Source organism: Magnolia sinica, chromosome 17 (assembly GCF_029962835.1).
Source record: "Magnolia sinica isolate HGM2019 chromosome 17, MsV1, whole genome shotgun sequence".
Taxonomy (NCBI): domain Eukaryota; kingdom Viridiplantae; phylum Streptophyta; class Magnoliopsida; order Magnoliales; family Magnoliaceae; genus Magnolia; species Magnolia sinica.
In genome coordinates, this window is record NC_080589.1 from 61,821,887 (window position 1) to 61,845,408 (window position 23,522).

The 23,522-nt window shown below is 41.7% G+C and overlaps 2 protein-coding genes across 5 annotated transcripts; both read right to left on the bottom strand.

Annotated features, from left to right (window-relative positions):
• Positions 1 to 301: 301 nt before the first annotated feature.
• Positions 302 to 5,322, bottom strand: LOC131231149 (MDIS1-interacting receptor like kinase 2-like). 3 transcript variants are annotated; one of them, XM_058227250.1, is made up of 3 exons: positions 4,469 to 5,322; positions 2,093 to 3,892; positions 302 to 775 (listed from the first exon to the last, which is right to left on the bottom strand). In XM_058227250.1, exons 1-3 carry the CDS (start codon positions 5,262 to 5,264, stop codon positions 417 to 419), a joined length of 2,955 nt encoding a protein of 984 aa, XP_058083233.1. In that variant the 5' UTR covers positions 5,265 to 5,322; the 3' UTR covers positions 302 to 416. The 3 variants fall into 3 exon arrangements, with proteins under 3 accessions (XP_058083233.1, XP_058083234.1, XP_058083235.1); XM_058227251.1 differs by lacking the exon at positions 4,469 to 5,322 and adding an exon at positions 4,037 to 4,431; XM_058227252.1 differs by lacking the exon at positions 4,469 to 5,322 and adding an exon at positions 4,181 to 4,430.
• A 5,352-nt stretch (positions 5,323 to 10,674) lies between these two features.
• LOC131230407 (protein KINESIN LIGHT CHAIN-RELATED 1) lies at positions 10,675 to 22,403 on the bottom strand. Of its 2 annotated transcripts, none has more exons than XM_058226314.1 (3): positions 20,494 to 22,403; positions 14,659 to 14,872; positions 10,675 to 11,248 (listed from the first exon to the last, which is right to left on the bottom strand). In XM_058226314.1, exons 1-2 carry the CDS (start codon positions 22,293 to 22,295, stop codon positions 14,659 to 14,661), a joined length of 2,016 nt encoding a protein of 671 aa, XP_058082297.1. In that variant the 5' UTR covers positions 22,296 to 22,403; the 3' UTR covers positions 10,675 to 11,248. The 2 variants fall into 2 exon arrangements, with proteins under 2 accessions (XP_058082297.1, XP_058082298.1); XM_058226315.1 differs by lacking the exon at positions 10,675 to 11,248 and having other exon boundaries at positions 14,498 to 14,872; positions 20,494 to 21,559; positions 21,698 to 22,402.
• Between the last annotated feature and the right edge of the window lie 1,119 nt (positions 22,404 to 23,522).

Consider the following 23,522-nt stretch of genomic DNA (forward strand, 5'->3'; position numbering starts at 1 on the left):
TATATATATATATATATATATATATATTAGAATTATGAGCAATCCATGACATGTCAAATGGTTGATTGGACCTATTTTTTGAAAATAATCTCAACCATCCATATTAAAGGTATCAAGGAAAAGGATTACAATCCCTAGAAGTTAACTTCTTGGGCATAAAAACCTTGGGTTTGAAGATAACCATCAAACAAGAAAACATCTTTATTCTTTCAACCTGCTTTTATTACATTTTGATTTTTATCACCAATCCTAGAAATCTATATTCTATATAAACATCAATTCCACACACTGAACTATGTACACATCATAATGAGAAAAACACCTCCGTGATTGATTATTCTCATACAATAGACACACACAGCAATAATGTTCTTGCCACTACACGCCCACAACCTCATTGATTTTCATACACCCAATTATACCTTGAGATCCATCAGTTGACGAAATGTAAGCGCATGAAATGGCTCTAGAGAGAAAGAAGACCCACCAACAGATAGCTCCTGAGCCACGTGGTGCATGGTTGGCCGAGAGTCAGGATCCGGCCGAATGCATGCAAGGGCCATGGACACTGCAAAGATGACTTCCCGTGCAACCTCCGCTGTCGGACCGGAGAGACGTTGGTCCAACATATCCTTTAGCAGGGTATCATCTCTATTTAGTGATGACAGGGAGGAGATGAGCTGCCCAGGATGCCTTCCAATCATCACTTCAAGTGCCACAACACCAAAGCTATAGACGTCGCATTTCTCAGTCACCCTCATTGTATATGCAAGCTCTACATGATAGAAGACTATTCAATCAGATTCTTTATTCTTTGCTAATCATCAATAGATAAACTCTTATCCATATATCAAACTAAACTAGGTTTCTTAATCTAGGTTTCAAATCTTCCAGGCTTTTGTGCTTGCTGGTCCCAAGGCATCTCTACAAGCTGAGCATGTGCCAAGCGACGAGCATTACATGGGCCAAATTTTCTGATGATCTGGCTAGGAAGTCGGGATCGTCCACCCATTAATTAGGCATGCCACATACATTGTTTTAACGTGGTGGTGGTCTGCCTGATAAGAGGACAAGCTTAACCATTGTCAGGTTATCTAGATGGTTGGGCCTATTTTTATGTACGCCTCAGATTTCCCAGACGCGTGAGAAGTTACATGTGTGAACTGGAGAGTTTAATAGTGTTTATAGGTATCTCTGTCGCTACACATTTCATCAGCATGGATTGGTAATAATGTATTGAGCATATTTAATTACCTGTATCAGTATTGTGGACCCACAAATTACTATCAATATTCTCGACCACAAACCCAATCTCTTTCTCTACGTAGAAGTAAAGGAAACAACCAACAAACGAGCTCAAGAGTATCTAAGGTTTCAAGTCTGTACTAGTGAGGTCCACAGTTCCAAGATCCAAACCATTGACATGGTGGGCCCCAATTTGGATGGCTCACGCATTGGCAATTCTCTAATTGGAAATCCTAACCATTTTAGTGGCCAACGGGTAGATGATCAAGAAAAAAAAAAAAAAAAAGGTAATTGCGCACATTCAACAAAAAAGACTATAGATTCAATGGCTAGGATTTTCTAATCTAGAAACTTCTTTTGTTGTGTGGGGCATTCATTGTGTGAGACATCACATGGACAGTCTGGATCTTAGAGCTGTGGAACCCTTGTACAACAGGAAAAGCCCAAGCTCATGCTCTGGGATCTCTTGGCAGATCATTGCACGATACCACATTTCTTGATGTATCATTTTCAGATTTACTTGCATGGGCTAGAATCCATGAGCTTTTTCAATCATTTCTTAAATATCCATTCATCTAAACTTGTTATGCATGTAAATCAATCCAGACCATCTGGAAACATGACCTATGTTGTAGATGGAGAAGATCCTAGAAATGACACTTTTGGAAGGATTCTATCCAACCAATTGTTGGCCAACAAATGTACAATTAAAAATGGTCAATGCTGCAAATTTAATAGCTAATAAATTTTATAGTAAATAATTGCAACAAAAATAGAAAAACTTAAGAAAAATAAAGGCTAATTTATAATAAAACTATTAAGTGTTGAGAATGTATTAGTGACTAACCTGGAGCTATGTATCCGCAAGTGCCTGCAAGTGTAGTCCAATTTGAGGAATCAGGTATTAGCAACCGTGCAGTTCCAAAGTCAGAGACACTAGCCTCAAGTTCTGAATTCAACAGAACATTGTTGCTTGACAGGTCTCGATGGACAATCGGCATAGTACAATCATGGTGCATGTAAGATAAAGCATGGGCCACACCTTTGATAACCTTCACCCTTGCAGTCCAGTCCAACTGTGTAGCTCCTTCATCATTGCTTAGGATGCTTGCCAAGCTTCCCCTTTCCAAGTACTCGTAAACTAGTAATGAGAATCGAGCATGGGAACAGAAGCCGTATAGCTTTACAATGTTGCGATGGCGGATTTCTGTTAATGCTTTTATCTCAGTCCTAAAACTTCTTTGATCGGATTGATTCCCACCTTCGAGTGGGTGAAGTTTCTTCACAGCTACTACCTGGCCTGCTGGTAGATTTGCTTTGTAAACTTTCCCATAACCTCCAGTTCCAATGCAATATTTTTCATCAAAACCCTCTGTCGCCTCCACAATGTCTTCAAATGTGACAATCCCATCATAATTCCATGTTGAAAATGTATTTCCTCCACTCCTTTCAAGAAGCACTTTCTCTATTCTTCTTCTTCTTCTTTGATAATAAATGGAAGAAATTATGCCAACGATTGCAAATAAAAGAAACAGTACTGAGAAGAGAAGAATAACGAGGATCACAACTTTGTGGCCTTTCCTTGCATCACCATGACTTATTGAAGAGGCGTTGCAAGGTCGCAGACCTTGCACTTTACCACATAAGCCTTTGTTTTTTATGAATGCCTCTGCCGGAGCCTTCTGAAAGCATTTGCTACTAGGAAGAGGACCTTCCAAAGCATTGTATGAAAAATCAATGGATTGTAAGCTGACCATCCCTTCAAAAGAAGGCGGAATGGAACCTGACAGCATGTTGTGAGAGAGGTTTAAATTTTCCAGACTAACCAATTTCGCGAGTTGTGGAGGTATCTTTCCATTGAGGGAGTTATGACTTAGATCTAGTAAGCCCTGTAGGTATACTAGGTTACCAATCTGAAAAGGAATGCTTCCATTCAAAACATTTTCACTCAATTTCAGATAACGGAGTTTGGAGCAATCCCCTAATTGAGGTGGTATTGGACCACTTAGGTGATTCATTGACAGATCCAAAATCTCCAAATTGGATAGTTTTCCAATCTCTTGTGGTAACTGACCAGAAAGCTGGTTATCATTTAAAGTCAAGTTGTACAAAAAAGTGAGCCTCCCAAATTCTTTTGGAATCTCTCCTACTAGATGGTTCGAAGAAAGACCAAGCACTTCTAGCCGCATCAACTGCCCAATCTCTGGAGGAATTCTACCGGTGATCATGTTCCCGGAGAATTGTAGCTTTGTCAAGTTTTGGCATTCTCCCCAGTTTGGTGAGAGTTCACCAAACAACATGTTGTTGCTGACGTCCATGTATCTGAGATGTGGGTATACACCAAAGGCTTCTGATACATTTGCAATGAGTCGGTTTCCATTGAGTCGCACTCTTGTTAAGCTAGTGCAGTTTGTGAAGCTTCTTGGGATCTCACCAGTGAAATGGTTGTTTGGCACACAGATTTTTTCAAGAGATCCACCGTGGCATAACTGAGGTAAGTAGCCAGAAAAGTTGTTGCCATCCAAGTAGAGTTGAGAAAGATTTGTCATGTTTGTCATTTCCTTAGGCAAGGAACCAGATAATTGACAGTAAAAAAGGGACAAAAATGTAAGCTTGGTCAAGTTTCCAAAAGTGGAAGGGATAGAACCTGTCAGAAGGTTATTGGACATGGCAAGTTGCTTGAGATTAACCAGATTCCCTATTTCAGATGGAATTGAACCAGAAACTTGATTGTCACTGAGATAGAAAAATCCAAGGTTGCTCAAATTACCTAAAGCATGAGGGATAGGACCAGTCAGATTGTTACTGTGCAATTCTAGCTTATTGAGACTCATTAAATTCCCGAGTTCTGGAGGAATAGAACCAGAAATTTGATTATCAGAGATTTGGAGGTGAGTCAGCTTGGTCAAGTTTCCTAAAGTGGAAGGGATATGACCAGTCAGATTGTTACTGTACAAATGTAGCTCATTGAGACTCATTAAATTCCCTAGTTCCGGAGGAATAGAACCAGAAATTTGATTCTCAAAGAGGTAGAGGGCAGTTAACTTTGTCAAGTTCCCTAAAGTGGAAGGGATAGAACCTGTTAGAAGGTTACTGGAAATGCCAAGTTGCTTGAAATTAACCAGATACCCTATTTCTGGTGGAATTGAACCAGAAATTTGATTGTCATAGAGAAAGAGAACAGTTAACTTTGTCAACTTTCCCAAAGTGGAAGGGATAGAACCAGTTAGAAGGTTTCTGGAGATGAAAAGCTTCTTGAGATTAACAAGATTCCCTATTTCTGGTGGAATTGAACCAGAAACTTGGTTGAGGTGGAGATCCAAAACGGTAAGGTTTCTCAAATTACCTAAAGCAGGAGGGATGGGACCAGTCAGATTGTTTTGGGACAATAACAACTGAACTAGATCTTGTAGATTACTGATTTGTGAAGGAATGGAGCCATAGATTCGATTTTGGTGCAGGTACAAGATGGAAAGCTTTGTCAGATTTCCTATAGTGGAAGGGATGGAACCATCTAGATGGTTAGTGGACAAGTCCAGCTCAGTCAAGTTCACAAGATTCCCTATTTCCAGAGGTATTGATCCACTTATTTCATTTGAAGACAGATTCAGGTACGTGAGTTTGTAAAGAGGGTCAAGATGGACTGGAATGGTTCCGATGACTGTGTTGTTGCTGAGATCAAGATTGAGGAGGTTTGGAAATGACGGGAAACTCAGGTTATCGAGCTTACCTTGCAAGCCCACACTCGGTAAGCGTATCTCTGTTACGCTTCCAAGGCTGTTGCATGAGATCCCAGTCCAGTTGCATGGAGAGATCGTGTTGGTGGTAGAATTAGCAGAAGGAAGCGACCACGAATGGAGAGCTTGTGCAGCAGAGAGGCTGACTTTCCATTTCATGAGAGCCTCTACTTCAGAGAGTGCGGATGATGGTGTTGCTGTTGCAAATGATGTTGCATGGAAAGAAAGAAAGTGTAGGAAAAAGAGGAGAAAAGCAAGGGAGAGAGATTTGTGTATGGCCATGGTTGATGTTGCTTATGGTATGCTAGGAACTTACAATGGATGGGTATTTATAGGAGAAGGTTGATGCTACTTAGGTGAAGCACAGCTTCTCTTATTCTTACCAGATATAAAGATAAGCCTAATGAGTAAACTCCGTGGGTCCACTATGATTTATGAATTTTATGGACGCGGATTATATACTGAAAGTGACGTCACCAAGTTGTGGCCCCACCATGATGTATGTTTTGTATCGAGGCCGTCCATTCATTTGGAGAGATCATTTTAGGCAAGTGGCAAAGAATGAGTCAAATCCAAAGCTCTAGTGGACCCCACCACAGAAAACAGTGGGAGAGTGACGCCCACCATTAAAAACTTCTGAAGGCCACAAAATTTCTTTTTATCAAGCTGATATTTGTTTTTTCCCTTCTGTCATGTATTTTTTAACTTGTGAACAAGTTAGATTTCAAATAAAAATCATGGTGGGCCTTAGGAAAGTTTCAACGGTAGGCATCACTCTCCCCACTGTTTTCTGTGGTGGGATGCACTATGTCTTTGGATCTGCCTCCTTCTTTGGCTCATCCTCTAAAATGAAATCTCCAAATGTATGAACGGTGTGGATACAACACATACATCATGGTGGGGCCCACAGAACTTGGTGACATCATTTGGGTAGCAAGTCTCGCTACTCAACCCTTCAGTAGCTAATCCGCGTCCGAATTTTATCGATTGTGTCAATCCATTTTACGAGGTTATTTTAGTTTTTGATCCAGAAAATGAATGATATCCAGAGCTCTAAGTAGAACACACCATACAAACATTGCCAAATTAACGTCTGCAGTTGAAAATTTATTAGGGCCAACAGAAGTTTTGGATCAAGATTATATTTGTTTTTTCCCTTCATTCGTGTATGTGTGATCTTACGAACAGGTTGGATGACAAATGAATATCACTGTGAGACCTAGAAAGGTTTCAACAGTGGAAATCATTATTCCCACTATTTCTTGTGGTATGGTCTACTTGAGCATTGGATATGCTTCAATTTTGGGATCAAACCCTTAAAATGAGCTGGAACAAAGGATGGACAGTGTGGATAAGCCATATACATTGGTGGGCCCAATAGGAACAATGGATGGACGGTGTGGATAAGCCATATGTACATTCATGGCGGACTAATAGGGTTTATTGGGTGCGATGAAAGCATATTGAGTAACTCATTACACATTTGTTTATGAAGGCGGCACGGGACATTCTAGTGTTGTCCCTTCTCATTCGTCCATGTTATTTCTATGACTCAAACAAGATAGGCCAGATTTCTTTCTCCAAAATAGATTGCTAACTGCACAGCATAACTTTTTCTGGATCCCACCATGATTTTTGTGTTAGATCTACATGGTCCATCAATTTTTCCCGATAAATATAAAGTACTATCTTAAAAATGAAGTACATGCACAACTCAAATATATCACGCCACTCAAAATAGTGGGAATTGAACAAACTATTGTTGAAACATTCCTAAGGCCAACCATGAGGCTTATTTCCCATCTGATCATACATGCTTGGATGAAATTAAAATACAAATATTATCTTGATCAGAGCCTTCTTTGGCCCTAAGAAGTTTTCAATGGAAGCATCAATTCCTACTCTCGGTGTGGTCCACTTCTGCCCAGTGAGCTCCCTGTGTGCTGTGCCACAGGAAAGTGGCAACAAATGCAAATTGCCTGTAATCAGAGGTTACAGGAATCTACTCTTATCCTAAGCTCTATGAGGCCCACTGTGATGTCTGTGTTATATCCACTTCATTTATCCCTTGCACTTACCCATTTCAGGATGTCATTTCAAAATTAAGGCATTTTCAAATCTCAAATGGGCCACACCACAAGAAGCAATGGTGATTGAAAAACCACCATTGAAAACTTCTTGTAGGCCACAGAAGTTTCAGATCAGTCTGATATTAGTGTTTCCCTTCATCCGCATGGGAATCAACTTATTAACAGTTTTAGATGTCATATAAACATAAGGTGGGCCTTTGGAAAGTTTCAACATGGGCATTTCTATTTCCACTGTTTAATGTGTTGTCAGTTGTGTCCCACTTTAGTTACCGAATCTTCATGAATTTTAACATCACCTCCTAGCATGGGCTGGCACAAGGAATGGACTAAAAACAGACATCACAACTGCCCTTGCAGAGCTTAAAATCACATGTGATTCCCCTAACACTCAGTTAGAGGTGAGTTGCGGACCGGGGAGGGACTGGATAGTTTTGGACTTGTCTTCTACGTATAAAATAATCTCTTTCTTTCCTTTCTTTTCCTTTTTTTTTTTTTTTTCTTTTATTGGGTACTGTGAGCTTTCTGGTAGTGGCCATGGCTCTAATGGATGGGTTGGGGCCCTGATTCTACTTTTTGAGATTCCTACTGGAACCCTAAATCTACTTTTCCAGTCAAGTCTTCCCTTCATTTAAAGTCATGCCATTATCTATCTTTTTTAGGTTGGGTGCTGGCAGATTTTGAAAGTTTTGGGCCCTTGAGTGGATGGGTTTGGGCCCAGATTCTACTTTAAGAGTCATGTCTCCCTCTACTTTTGAGTCACGTCCCTCTTTTTTTAGGGAGCTAGTAGATTCCAAGGGCCCGTTTGGATGCACCCTCCGAAGGGGTGTTTGAGCCCTAAGAGCAATTTTGTTCTAAACAATAATTGATGATGCGACTTTGCATAATCCCCTTCTTCTTCTTCTGCTTGACAAAATAGATGCTATAAAACAAACTGGCAAATAACACTAATTTGTGTTATATATGAAAATGGACCCCAAAATCATCAAAGATGTAGGCTGCCAAGTGCCTTCCAAAAAACCCTTCGGTGGAAGTGCATCCAAAAGGGCCCTAAATCACCAGAGAAGAATCTGTTTTATGCATCCCTGTGTCATTTTATTTTTTTAATTTTTTAAAGTGATGCAGTTAAGCATTGTAAAGGCCAGACAGTGATTATGAGATCCAACACCTACAATAGTTGCACCACGACCAACTCGACCAGATGACCCAAAAATTTAGCTGGTCCAACCATCAGGTAGGCCACCTTAGAAAACTATAATACACCACAAAATTTTTAAAAATAAATAAAGAACCCTTCAAACCTGTAAAACACCTGACGACTGGAACTGACCTGACTTTTGGGTCAAGTTGATCATCATAGAGGGGCTCCCCAGATGTGCTTGTGGCATTGTAAACAAACAACGCAGTTGGTCCCACACGGTAAGATGAGTAACTTTCAGTAGGTGAAAACGCTTTCCACGGGCGTGAATAACTTCTGCATGCGGTGTTGCAGAAATGGGCCCCATATGGTGTGTATCATGGAGATGCGTTTTGGTTGGTGACCCTATCACCAGCCAGCTAGCTGGTCTCAAAGCTCTGTCGGACCTAGAAAACTTCAGTGAACTCAGTGAAAGTTTCAATGGTAAGCGTACATTCATCACCACTTTCTCCTGTAGCATGGCCCACCTAGAGTCTTGGGTAGGCCTCATTTTTGGGTGAGCTGGCCAAATTAGATGTCACAAACATAGCGGTGGGCCCCACAGCTTTTTGCTCACACGGGCTCCATGTAACCGCAGGTGTAGGAACGGGCTCCCTGCAACACCAGTTTTACATAGTCCCACAGCTTTAGTTTTTTTTTTTTTTTTTTGATAGATAACAAAATTTTATTGAAAAAAGAAGAGAGAAACAAAGGGATAGGAGGCTGAACGGCTGAGATAGCCGAACAACTAATCTCCTAAAAAGAGAAGATTACAATTCTGAATTTTATCTGAAAAAGAAGCCCATTCGACCAAGAGATGAATCGCCATAAGGATTGTAGCCTCGACTGACAGTATGCCTCCAGTTTTACATGCACCCACAGCTTTGGCTTACATGTAAAGCGGGGCATGGGACTACTCGTCCAACCCATTCAATCTGACTCGATCCGAACTGAGTGGGTGAGTCGATTCGAATCGAGTTGACTTCATCCAATCCGAACTCAAACCCAGTCGAGCTCGAGTCACCCAGTACTCGACTTGACTCGACCTGAAATCCAACTTGGTATTGACTCTACTCAATCCGAAAGTCAACTCGTACATGTATATTAAAAAAAAAAAAAAAAACTCAGATATGATATGCCATGCAGCTGAAGAAGAGGCTGCAATTCTGGCAAGAGAATCTAGGTTTTGAGTGGTGATTTCAGCCCTTGAATACCTGCTTCACCTGACCTGACTCATTGCTTGTGACCTGACCTGACTCAGTGCTTGTGACCGGGTCGGACTCGGTACGGATTAGTTCAGGTCAGACCCGGACTCGGATCAGGTCAGGCATGCTGGACTCGGTACCGAGTTGGGATGAGTTCAGGTCAGCCCTATTTCAAAACCCGATCAAGTCAGGTCAGCCCTAACTCGGTCCGACTCAACTCAATGCCCAGCTATACTTACATGGGACCTTCAACACTGGTTCCACACAATGCATAAAACACCCGCCCGCCCACCAGTTCTATACGTAAAATCAACTCCATCCATCAGGTTCTATCCTTGAGCCTAGCTTGTGAGGCCAAAAACAATCAGCCAGATACACAACTCAGGTGGGCTACCCCTAGGGAAAATTGGACGGGATGCCAACCATAGGTTTGTGTGGGGCGTGGATAAAGTGAATGTACAAAAATCAGCCTGATAAAAAAACTCAGGTGGCCCATGCTTTGTGTACTTTATGTAAAAGTCGAAAGGTGTCAAAACAGACAGTCCACAAGAATGCAGAAAACAAAATACAGTATTTCCACCGAAACAAAAGACGGAGAAAAAAATTCCCTCAAGGCTATCTGATACCATGTAAAACAGTCTTTGATATGAATTCAACAACATGGATCTCACAGATCCATTTTATATTTATAGAAGATGGATTACAACAGAATTTTCAACGGAAACAAATTTAAAACGTATTTGATATTTGAAATTGCCACAGTTGAAATGCTAACCATCTGGGGGTTTCGGAGGAGATGACGACGATTGGGTTAACACTTAAAGAGGTTTTGGGAGAAGTTTACATTGTTCCAATTGGGGCTAAAAAGAAATAGTGTTCTTTCGTGATTTTGAATATATATGAAAACTACGATCGGTCTTTAAGGCTGTATCTGGATCACAAGTCATTTCGCTTTAGTTAGTTACGTCTATAGTAGCTGATCTTAGTTTCTACTGATTCAGCGCATAAATATGTTTGGTATTGCCAAAAAAAAATTCACTAGGTTAAAACCTAACCCTAGCATGAAGAAAAGAGAGTTTCTTCTTCAACCTCATCATTTCAATCTTAAATTTTCTGTCCCCTATTCCACCATTAAAAAACCCCAAACCAATACAATTGTAACCACTCAAATATCCACTTTCTTCGAACAAAACCATAAAAAAGAAATGAAAAAAAAAAAAAAAAACCATGAAAGAATATGAAGGGATGAAGATACAGAGGCAAAGACAAAGATAGAAGCAATGGAGGGCGCAGTTGGATTGCAACAACAGAGGTCTTCCCTTTAGCTATGGGCTTCTGTCGAGGACGATTGAGAACACCTTCAGTCATTCTCCACTCCAATATATAAGCAATCTTTTTTCTTTCTTTCTTTCTTTCTTTTTTTTTTTCTTTTTTGGGTGTGTATAAGCCATCTTAAGGTGTTCAGCACCTCTTAAATAGCATGCTAAGCTACCGATTTGCTGTTGTTAGCCAAATCAGTAGCTTATCAACTTGAATCCAAACACAGCCTAAGTTTGTTTGGATAGCTACTTAATTAATCAATTTTGGAAAAACAATTTCCCTAACTAATGCTTTTCTTCACATGCAGCCTATCCCACCGTTTCCAACTGTTGTCTCCACTTCTACAAACTTGCCAAAATTACTCACTGTTAAACATCTCTCTTTTTGGAAGGTCTGCCGATTGCACAGGAGTGTAGAGTTGTACACCACACATGGCATCTCGGCACGTAGGTCCAAGATCAAATCCAGAAGGTGTGCCTAATATTGAAAACAGGCGAATGGGTTAGAAGACCCAATATTTAAAACAGGTGGATGGGTTAAAAAACTTCAGTCAAGTGTTTTAGAACAGAACCTCTTTTTTTCTTTTTTCTTTTTGGCAAACTGTCACATGCCTAGTGGATCAACCTAATTCTTGGGCTAGGGCATCAATATGACGGTGCCCTTCTAATGGATGGATTGGATCTCAAACCTACATGCCATAATGGTAAACACATGATGTTTATACTAGTCGTATTACACATGACACGCAGGCTTAGCAAATCCCAAAACTGGAGAAGCCAGATGAATGCCACTTTCCTATGACCCCCAATTACGGCAGCTGACCAGCTGACTGATTCTCCTATAACCCCCACCAAGTGCTTTCAGATGTTTTAGGCATGATTTCCCATGGTTTCAAATGATGTGGCCACTCGAGTTCCTAATATGGCTATTTTTGGAACATCCTATAATCTAGAGAACCCAATGCACTGACTTGGATGTCCATCACACATCTCGCTCGGCCCACAGAGCTCATCCTCATAGTACCATTTCCCCACACACGCACACGCGTGCGTCGGCAGGAGACCTTATCTATGGTCTTAAGGTGTGACCGGCTGAAGTGGGCCTCCCCATGATGTGCAAGTGAAATCCAACCCGATCACAAGGAGAGTTACCCTATTTTAACAGTAAGGCCCAAAAAACAGACCGGCCTGTGATTCAGGTGGGCCATTCTAAGGGAAAAAGGTGATCCTTGAAGCGTGGCTGTGGCGGAGGTTAAGGTCATGCGTTTTTTAAATACCTCCCTGATGCCTGGTTGAAACACCCAGTTCTAACCGTGTGCCCACCTTAATGTATGTGTTATATATCCATTCTATCCATCCGTTTTGCCAGCTCATTTTAGGGCATGAACCCAAAATGAACCAAATCCAAATATCAGGTGGACCACACCATAGAAAACATTGGTGATTGAGAACCCACCATTAAAAACTTCCAATGGCCCACCATAATGTTCATTTGTCATCCGCTCAAACCATTAGATGCCACACTAAAATTTAGCATGGGGCCCAAAAATTAGGTCCATCCATGATCCAGGTGGGCCATACCAAGGGAAATAATTTGGAGGGTAAATGTTGCCCTGTACACTATTTCCAATCTTATGGTCCACCTGAATTACAGTTGGGGCTGTTTTTTTCAGCCATAGGGCTAAAATTAAATCACTACCTAATGGTCAAAGTGGATTTTTGAAATACATGAAAGTGGGGCCCACCCAAGATGGACCACCTCTTACATAAATGGCTTTTACGTAACTTGATAGATAAGTAGCTGATTTGCAGTGAGGCACGCACCACCCTTTATGTCGTCGTGAAGAATTTGGGGCCCACCTTGATGTACGTGTTTTATCCACGTTGTACATCCATTTTTTTCAGATCATTTTAGGGCATGGGCCCACAATGTAATCATATCCAAAGCTGAAGTGGACCACACCACAGAAATCAGTGAGCATAACGACATCCAACATTGAGACCTTCCTAGAGCTTACAGTGATGTTTATTTGTCATCCAACCTATTAATAAGGTCACAAAGACCTGGATGAATTGAAAACACAATATCAGCTTGATTCAAAACTTGTGGCCCCCCAAGAATTTTTCAATAGTAAGCATTCAATTCTTGTTGCTTCCTATGGTGTAGTGCACTTGAGCTTTGGATATACTTCAGTTTTGGTCTCATGCCCTAAAATGATCGGTGAAAATGGATAGAAAATGTGGATAAAACACGCATACATCATGGTAGTCCCCCGTGTGTGTGTGTGTAGCGGAATGCTCAGCTGCAAACCAGTTCGCACGAAAGTCCTACGAACTTTTTTGAGAACTCATCCTACATGATGAGTCTCGAAAATCTGAACGGTCCACGTGAAGCAGAACCTCATGAAACCCCCTGGTACCAATTTTTACTTTGAACCAAAACTTTGGTAGGCCATGAAAAATGAAAACAGTTTCTTCCCTTGATTTGCATTTCTCTTTGCTATGGCCCACTAGAATCTTAGATCAGGGTGAAAATTCTTCCCTTGGGGTTTCATGGGATTCCGCATCTTATGGACCATTCGGATTAGACGCCCATGACACGTGTGAAAAGGTGCGCACGTGCGTAGGTGAGCATGCCTCTATATATATATGAAAAGGTTCTATGCGGTCGAGCTCATGGGAACTTCCCATGAGGTCGAGCTGTGTGGGCCCCCACCGTGATGCGTGTCGAACATCAACACCGTGCATTTGATGGGTCCCTTTTAAATTATGGGATATCCCAAAAATCAGCCGTATACAGAACTCAGGTGGGCCATACCATCTAAAATCATGTGAAGACATACCTAAAACATATAAAAGCACTTGGTGGGGCCCACCTGAAATTTGAATGTGCCTGAAACTTGGTCTGACCCCTCATCCAAGCGGGGCACACATAATGGATTGTCTGGATTTGTGAACCACATCTCGGTGGGCCCAACAAATGATTATGAATGTTTTAATGGAGGGTAACCCCTCTCAACTTTTGTATGTGGTGTGGCCCACACAAGTCACGGATTGACTTGATTTTTAAGCCCTAGGCCCACCATGGAATGGTGCATCTGACTGAGGGGGTAGATGTTCGACACGCATCACAGTGGGGCCCACATAGCTCGACCTCATGGAGAGTTCCCATGAGCTCGACCGCATAGAACCTTTTCCCTATATATATATATATATATATATATATATAGAGAGAGAGAGAGAGAGAGAGAGAGAGAGAGAGAGAGAGTCATGCTCACCTGCGCACCTCTAATCCGAACAGTCCATGTGATGCAGAATCCCATGAAACCCTAAGGGACAAATTTTCACCCTGATCTAAAATTTTGGTGGGCCATAGTCAAGGGAGGAAACTGTTTTCATTTTTCATGACCCACCAAAGTTTTGGATCAAAGTAAAAATTGGGCCAGGGGGGTTTCATGAGGTGATGCTTCACGTGGACCGTTCAGATTTTGGAGTCACATCACGTATAATGAGTTCTCAAAAAAGTTCACACGAGTTCCGTGTGAACTGGTGCGCATATATATATATATATATATATATATATATATATATATAGTCTCCTACGAGTTGTGCGATGAGCAACAACAGCATTTAGACCTCCCCCTTCCATCAAGGAAGTTGGAGAACTAGGCTGACACTGCTAGGAGATCAAAGCAAGAAGGATCAGGCTCACATAAAATGGGGTGTATTCAGCTAAGATGCATATACCTAACAATTTACACTCAACAGGCATACAATGTCAAAAAATTTCTTGCATGGATGACTGTTAGATCCAAAATTCTAATGCTGATGAAGAAGAGATGGAAGCTTTTCATTCATAAAAGAGGATTTCAATCACTTATGACTGACCTAAACGTCGGGATGTCTGGCTTTGGTGGAAAAGGCTTCACTGGAGTGGGGCAATGGCAAAGCCTTTCTAGGAACCTCACTTGATGACCCCCGAGCCTTTTTCTTCAGTTGTTCAAAAAGTCGATGAGCTTCCCTGAACTCGTCTTTCGCGTTTGGCCCATGGCTTTCCCAAGCATCCATCACTCGCTGCTGGAATTCCATTGCAAGGGCATAGCTGTACAGAAGGGCAATACATATTAAATCCATGAGTCAGAAAGGCAGTAAATACTAAATCCATGAGTCCCTCGGATAGGAGAAACTATGCCTCCACCCACAACTCTAGACACCACATGTGTGACGTGCATCAGGTGGACCTCACCATGTTGATGGATGACCTGTCCAAGAAAAAACTCAAGCTGGTCCACTCATGATGCGGGGGTCACACATGTATGTTGAATGTGGGGACTTGCCATTGTCTTGTGAACCATCCATTGCCATCATACATGTGTGACCCAACTGATGGGTCTAATGACCAAATTTTGGGGCAGCTGGTCTACGTGACAGGGCCCACCAGATACAGGACCGTGATGACCCACGCACATGCTAGGTCATAGGTGGCCACATGTGTGTGGGGTGTTAGCAAAGGTTCTAATATAAATCACAAAGGACTTCATACTATTGGTTGTGCATGATGTTAGTAGCCTATGTATGAATAATAGTTTCATGACCAAGAAACTTTTGATAGATATAAATGACTAGCAACCTAACCACATGGAACAATATAACAACAAAATAAAATAGGAAAGAGTCTATGCTGTTCTTATGGTAGGGGAGTTATTTAAAACAATGGCAGAGTGCAATAGTTGATATGCAAACACTCACAAAATGTGCAAGTGGCAGATATCTGCTCAAATTGAAGAGTATAGATAGTTTATCATTCCAAATAATACTGATTAAACAATCCTAACTTACGAATATGATCAAGGGACATTTGTTCATTGAATTCAGATGGACTATCTTTTTTCCCCCGACCATCCAGTGTCAATTTTCATATATGCTGCTGCTTAATTGGGTCAATGTGTAGAATTCTTAGCACCTGTGTATCAACAATCACACTCTGCTGGACTATCAAAGTTAATGTAGGCAGAGAAACACCTATAATGGACCTGATATTTTAAAACAATTTCTGATGAACGGAGTATTAAACCCTCTCAACCATTCACGAATGGTGAAAACAAACAAGATAATTCTATCACAGGTTCACGGGATACGAGAATTCATCTCACATGGGGCAGCATAGCACGTGCAAGATCCAGGCTGTCAATCGCCAAGGCCTGCATTAACTATTCCCATGCCTTATAACCAATTGACCCAATTATAGGTGGATCACACTTTTATTGGATGTGGAACACTGTTCAGTATCTTTTAGCTTGCTATTTTCTCTGCACATGTCTAGCCCACCCAATGAACGGATTGGCTAGATTTCTGGGCCAGGGCACATACAATGCGTGGCCCGCCCAATCAACTTCCCAGATCATACATGCATTTACCATGCTAGCACGTGTACACCAATAAAGAAGGGGCCATTCCACGAAGGGCTTGGGATTTTTTCCTTTTGAAGGATAGCTATTATTTTTTTATGAGACTGTCCAGTTGCATTTTATTCTAATCCTAACCTCACACAGTTCAAAGAGAAAATCAGGAAGCTCCATGCATTAGAAACGAAAAGAAAAAAGACAACAACACTATCCAAAAACAAAACATGGTAGTTAATTGATACTCGGGCAAAGCATGATGGTTGATACTCGAGCACTCAAAAGTTGTGCATGTCATGCATCAACTCAAATTAAACCTTCCAAATTGTGGGACCGCTGTAGATAGGTCATGACTCCAAAAATCATATTGTTCGAACAGTCCTAACCTCTGATTTGGAGACCCTAGCTATTTTTCGTTTTAACTGTCCACTGAATGCCCACCAATCAGCTAGTTTTAACAACTTTCGCTTGGGTCCTTACTCTTGCTCGGGTGGTAGACTCTTAGGAGTTTTAACACCCGGTCAAGGTTCAAGTACCCATAGGTGGTGAAATTCCACCAGCGAGTGTGAGTGTGTGGGGTGTGTGTGCGTGTGTAAATTATATATATATAAAGCCCACCGATCAGCTAGTTTAATAGTCAAATCGGTGTCATTTTTTGTTAATGATCCATCTAAATTTAGCCTCAATATTTTGCTAGTTAATACAGGGGCATTTTCACACTGGGCACAAGTGGGGTAGCCTGTGGAATGTGGGGGCACACTCGGGGTGGGCAGCCCATGTGAGGCGGGTGACTCGCGTGAGGTGAGACCCATGTGATGTGGGACCCACGAGGGGGGTTCAACCAAGGACCTTACCCATGGGAAGTGGGGCCTAGGCCGTGAGATAAAAAGATTAATTCATCACGCTCTATCAGTTCGAGCTTTTAGAGCAAGTGGTTAGCTGTCCTGTATCAAAGTGGTATCATACCACTGGGGTGTAGTACCCATGTGCCTTGGGGCTTGTTTAGATAGAATGCAAACTGGGGAACACAACCAATTGGCATTGACAAGACATTTGCACATATTTAGGAAGCTGTGGATGCCGTAACAAAGTGTTTGCATTTGCTTTCCCCTCCTCAACAATAGAATACCACCTCTTTTCAGAAAGTCAAATGGAGGGAAAGAAAAAGCATTTGCTTTCCCTTTGTGTAATTGCAATCCAAACTATTTCAAATGCAAAGGAAAAGCATTTTCCAGGAGGATGCTTTAAGAAAAAAAAAAAAAAAAAAGCAGGTGCAAAGGGTTTGCTTCCCTTAGTGTTCATGTCAGTTAACTTCCCACTTACGTCACATTTTTGCTTTTCCTTGCATTCCCCTAGTTTACCTTCAAACCAAACGGCCCCTTGTAGTGTACGCAAATAAATTTGTGGGCAGCCCAGGTCCAAATATGTGGGGCCATTGGATCAGCAATCCAGATTGTTGATACAACAGGCTCCAAAATGGATGACAAATGCCCCAAACATCTTCCGGTTTCAAACATTCTAGTAACTTCTAGTGGCCTGCGAATAGATGGTTAATATTTAAAAAATGCAACAACCATCTGGTAAGAAGGAAAAGAACAGATGGCTAAGGTCTTCCAATCTAGAAAGGTTTTTTATGATAACTCCCACCCATGGTGGGGCCATTAGATCAATTCTCTAGACAACTGCAATACCTAGAAAAGAATACTAATATGGGCAAGGATACTAAACAACAGTATCCCATTGTAATATGATCTTCAAATTTAGTTGTGGTTAAATAATTGACACATTCAATTCACTTTTGTCACTAATAAACAAGGAACCGTTTTTTAATCTTGCTAGCATTACTAATATTTTAAAAAAGAGGTGAGTTATGGTGCTACCAGTTAGATGCAGAACCCATGTGACATATATATTGCATCCAACCCGTCCATCAGATCCATCACCTCAATAACCCCCCAGGGCCCAAAACTCAGGTATACGATAGCATATGGATTGTTGGAGACGCTCGCCCACCCTTGATTTTCAATGGGGCCCACCTGTATTGCAAAACCACCTGATTTTTTGTACAAACCTTCATCTTAGCCAGATGAAGGGTCTGAACAGCTTCAATTCAATATATACAACACGATAGGCCCCACACACAAATCAAGGGTGGCGTCCTCTCCCAACTTATTCCCTGCATTGTGGCTGACCTGAGTTTTGGATCAGCTTGTTTTTTAAAGCCCTTGGCATATTTTTGGGCGATGCATCTGATGGACAGGTTGTTGTGAACAAATCATGTCAGCCCTAGATCTTCCTCATACAACCATAGCTTACGGTGGTACCAATAACACTAGCGAGTGCACCGTTAAAAAAAAAGTCTTTTTACAGTTTTTATAGTACATTTTATGCACATATATTATGAAAAGCATGTGAGAAATTTGTCAAAATTTTATCTAATAAAATTGGATTCTTAAAACATTTCCCACAAGTATCCCAGAGTATCTGGTACCAATATCAGTATAGTTTTGCGTCCAACACAACAGATTGAGCAGGTGCAAGTATCCGGGGGCATGATAGAAAATAAACAACAATAGGAGCTTGAATGTGAAGAGTAACCAAAACAAAAACAGTAACCAGAGTTTACACAGATTTGAAAGCTGAGAGAGAGAGAGAGAGAACAACAATGGGAAGTTGAATGTGTGAGTGTGTGTGTGTGTGTGTGTGTGTGTGTGTGTGTGTGTGTGTGAGAGAGAGAGAGAGAGAGAGAGAGAGTAAACAACAATGGGAACTTGAATGTGTTTTTTTGTGTAACAATGGGAAGTTGAATGTGTTTTGTGCGTGTGTGTGAAAGAAAGAGAGAGAGAGGATACAATAATAGGAACTTGAAAGCGAAGAGAAACCAAAGCAAAGACAGTAACCTCAGCTTACACAGATTTGAAAACAGAGAGAGATAGAGAGACAGAGAGAGAGAGAGAGAGAGAGAGAGAGAGAGAGAGAGATTAGAAGAACATATATGGGTAAGGACAGCAGTCCTCTTGCTGTCCTTATCCATATAAATCTCTAATTTTCTATCATCGCCACAAGTTCTACCGAAAGGAATGTCAGCCTGCTTGGGGAGATTCACCTCAAAAGAATATAGAATATCCTTTACCACATGCACATGGAAAAAGAAAATATGGTAACTACCAATCTTACAAAGGTTTTAAGCTCCAATATAGAAGTAATCAGGCTATCAATGATTAACAAAACAGATGTGTTATCCCTGAAATTATACATCTCCTTTAAGAACCTTAACTCCTGCTTTTCTTCCCTCCATTTCTTTATATATTTTTGTTTCTCGGCTTTCAAAATCACTTAGTCTTAACACCTAACTTCCATAACAAGAGTTTCGTCATCAAAAGGGAATTTGCTTATCCACAAATGTCGAATAACCCAATAGATGAGAGAATATCCAAACCAAAGCAATCTATAAGGGAATAGTGGAAACTACAACAGTTATCGTATGAGGCCAACCATTAGCAAAGCAAACAAATCAAAATCAACAGAAAGACCCACTAAGAAGTACTATACAATAACCACAAGGCAAGGACTAAAAAACCATTTAGAGAAGTTTCAATCAATTCAAACTGGTAATTGAACCATTTTGAACGTTGTTTCTTAGACAGTTTATATCATATATTGGTCTTGCTAATGTTCCCAACATCATGGGGATGCTAGCCATGTTCCCAAATATTTTGAATGACACATGGGATGACCTATTGTCAATTTGAACTGTCTGTTCATTCATACAACTAGATGCAAGCCACAATGCAAAAATACACCAATCGATGATATAAAACATCCTATCAATATCATGGAAAATGGATAGTCATGATTTAGTGGAGAATCAAAATAGGTCCAATCATCATCTTTCTTGAAACATCTATTCAATAGATCCCTCTTTGTATTGCCTATGATTCCAAACTAGCGCTTTGGTTTGATGATTCTAACCATGTGATCTATGGCTTGTAAAGAAGAGACAGTTCGCACTTTCCAAAGGGTTAGGATCCTATCTAACCAGCATGATTCTTGCACCATGGCTTGCTCCCAGTGGTACTATTGAGTGAGACATCCCAATTGATGATTGGGCATTCCATGTGTCATTTAAAAAGTCTGGGGACGTTAGCTTCAAAATGGCATTTGAACATGTTAGGACCACCGAACGGCAAGACTCACCCATTAGACCTCCTGTCTGGTTTTTAAAACATCGCTACAAACTACTGCAAAGATAACCTCCAACAGCAAAATCAAATGATACGCTAAAAACCAAGGAATCATGGGAAGGACAAAGCATCCTAACCTCCCCATTGCACCATATGCATTTGCAAGGTTCTGACACGCCTCGATTGAATCGGCGTGGTGGGGCCCAAGCGATACATCCATGATGTCCTTGGCAAGTGCAAATACCTGGGCCGCTGATTGCGGCCGATCCAGCTCCATGTAAGCTGCACCCAAATTGTTATAGATATACCCCACCCCGAAATGCTTCGGTCCAAAGCTCTCTGTCAATCTCTCGGCCGCACTCTCTAAGTAAGGGATCGCCTGCGGGACCTTCCCTGTCAGCAAAAGCAACCATCCAATCCGTGCAGATGCACTCCCTTCCGCATGCTGCTCCTGCGGTAGCTTTTCCAGTATCGAGACTGCCCGCTTCAGCAGCGAGATTGCCATTTCGAATTCATTCATCGTCTCGTACAGCATCGATATCTCCGCATATGCCTCGGCCACCTTCGCAGGGCCCACTGACTCCCTCTTATTGAGGATCCCGCATGATATCTCCAAGCACCGCTTTGAGTCAGCAAATTTCTCCTGATTACATAAGGCCTTTGCCATCGAAATGAAAACCAACGCCCGCATCTCACTCTCCTTGTCCGTCTGCTGCACGACTCCCTTCAACGTCTCAATCGCCTCGTCGTACTTCCCCAGCGCAATCTGTATATTTGCAGCCTCGATCTCCGCATGCAAAAGATCCGAATTCAACCCCCAACTCTTCAAAACCCGCTGGGACAGCTCGTTCTCTTCCAAAGCCTTCTGGTGCTCCTCCAGTCCAGAGTATATTACACCAAGAACCCGGCGGTCATGTGCCACCTCAACCGAATTACTCCCCAACAGCGCCCGGTGTATCTCCAGCGCCTTCAAACAGAGAGGCAACGCATCCTTGAAATTCAAAACGGCAACATAAGCCTCCGCCAGATCCCGATAAGCAACCCCCATTTCCTTACTGTTCGGCTCAAAAATCAATTCTTTCAACTCCAAACACTTCCTAAGATCAACAAGAGCTTCCTCTCGCCGTCCCATCGCCATTTTCGTGTTGGCGAGCTGGAGATGGATCGCGTGGTCCACGGGCCGGACATCGAAGCCAAGAGCACCTGGTCCGTCACCGGTCATGGCATTCAAGATCCTATTTGCTTTGCTTAAGTAGGCTAAGCTATCGTTAAACCGTTTCAAGGCATAATTGACAGAACCCAACAAATGTAAGGACATCGCGATGGGCAGGGAGTCCTTACCAACGCTGGTTGTATTGCGATCTAAGATATCGAGAGCTCGGTTCGCAAAGGAGAGGGCTTGCATAGGGTCCGTACCTTCGGAGTCGAGGTGTTGGCCCACCTTGAGGCAGGCAAGGCCGAGCTTCTTGTCGGTGGGATCGAAGGCAGATTCCATGGCAGCGAAGGCGGAGAGGATTTCATTGGTGGTGGTGGCCGATTCGAAAGCTTCTTCAATGTCGTCTTTTTCTTTGATTTTGCGCTGGCGGGAGGACAGGGGAGGAGCATTTTGAGAAAGGGTTGTGAAATTGTGAGATGGGTTTTGAAGGGTTTTGGTGTAGGGTTTTGGGATTTTGATGGGGATTCTGATTTGCGAATGGAAGCGAAGGGAGAGGGTTTTAGGAGGGGCGTTTTGGGAAAAGGTGGTCAGATCGGGAGATGGGTTTTGAAGGGTTTTGGTGTAGAGGTGATGTTGGGGAATTGGGTTTTTGTTGGACAGTAGAATGGGAATTTGGGTTTGCGAATGGAAGTCTGTTGATAGGGTTTTAGGAGGGTTTTTGGATCGAAGGAGGAGAGAGAAGAGAGACGAAGAAAAAGAAGCTCTTCTTCTCAATATCAACATGGCGGATGATGATGAAAATGAGAGATTTTCTTTCGTTTGGGTTTTTGGAATTTTGGTTTCGGATTTCGGGATTTTGATTTGGATTTTTTATTTTGCTGAGTGTACAAAGGAACTGTAGGGTACCGGAAATGGATTAGCTGCCACTACTGCCACCAGCCCAGTGGCTGGTAGTCGGCGCTCTGTGGGCCCCGTAACGATGAATGTGTTTCATCGATTCCGTTCATCTATTTTTTTACATATAATTTTAAGGCTCGATCCCAAAAATGAGAGGGATATAAATCTCAGGTGGACCACACCACAGGTAAACAATAGTGATTGGATATCCACCACTGTACTGTTTATTTGACATCCAATGTGTTTATTAGGTACTACAGACCAGAAGAAGGGAAAAAATAAAGATCATCTTGATCCAAAAAATTTATGGCCCCAAAAAGTTTTTAATGGTCAACGTTTATTCAACACTGTCCCTGTAATGTGGTCCACTTGAGATTCTCATCTACCTCATTTTTTTTCTCATATTATAAAATGATCCAGAAAAATAGATAGACATGGGGGTCTAGACAAACCGAATTAGCTCAATTAGCTCGCTCAGCTCAACTCAAAAAAACTCGATTCAACCTAGTTCAATGCTGAGTTAAGATTATCATGTACCTCATTTTTTGTCTCATACTATGAAATGATCTAGAAAAATAAATGAATGTAGGGGTCTACACGAACCGAGTTAACTCGGTTAGCTCACTCAACTTGGCTCGAAAAAGCTTGATTCAACTCGGTTCTAAGTTGAGCTCGAGCTAACTTGAGCTAATTTTTTGAGCTCAAAAATATTTTGAACCAAGTTCGAGCTTGCCCGAGTTTGACTCAACTCGGATCAAACCCCAACTTGAATCGAACTCAAATTGAACTAGTTCGGTGATTCAATTACTTTGATAAGTTTAATGAAATGACTTGACGAAATGCCTGCTAGTGGCAAGGAAGGTATGTATATGAAAAAAAATACCTTTTTTCTTTAATTTTGACGTTGCATATAAGGTGTTTGATGAAATACTTACTGCTATTTTATAGACAATGAGAAATTAAAATTGCGTTACATGTGTTTATGAAAATGCCGTAGAGGCTCGATTGTAGCTCGAACTGGCCGAAGCTGCTGATTGAACCGAGCTGAGCCGAGTTCGAGCTAGGGTCAGCTAGTGGTCGAGCCGAGTCAAGCTAAGGCCAGCTTGACTCAGT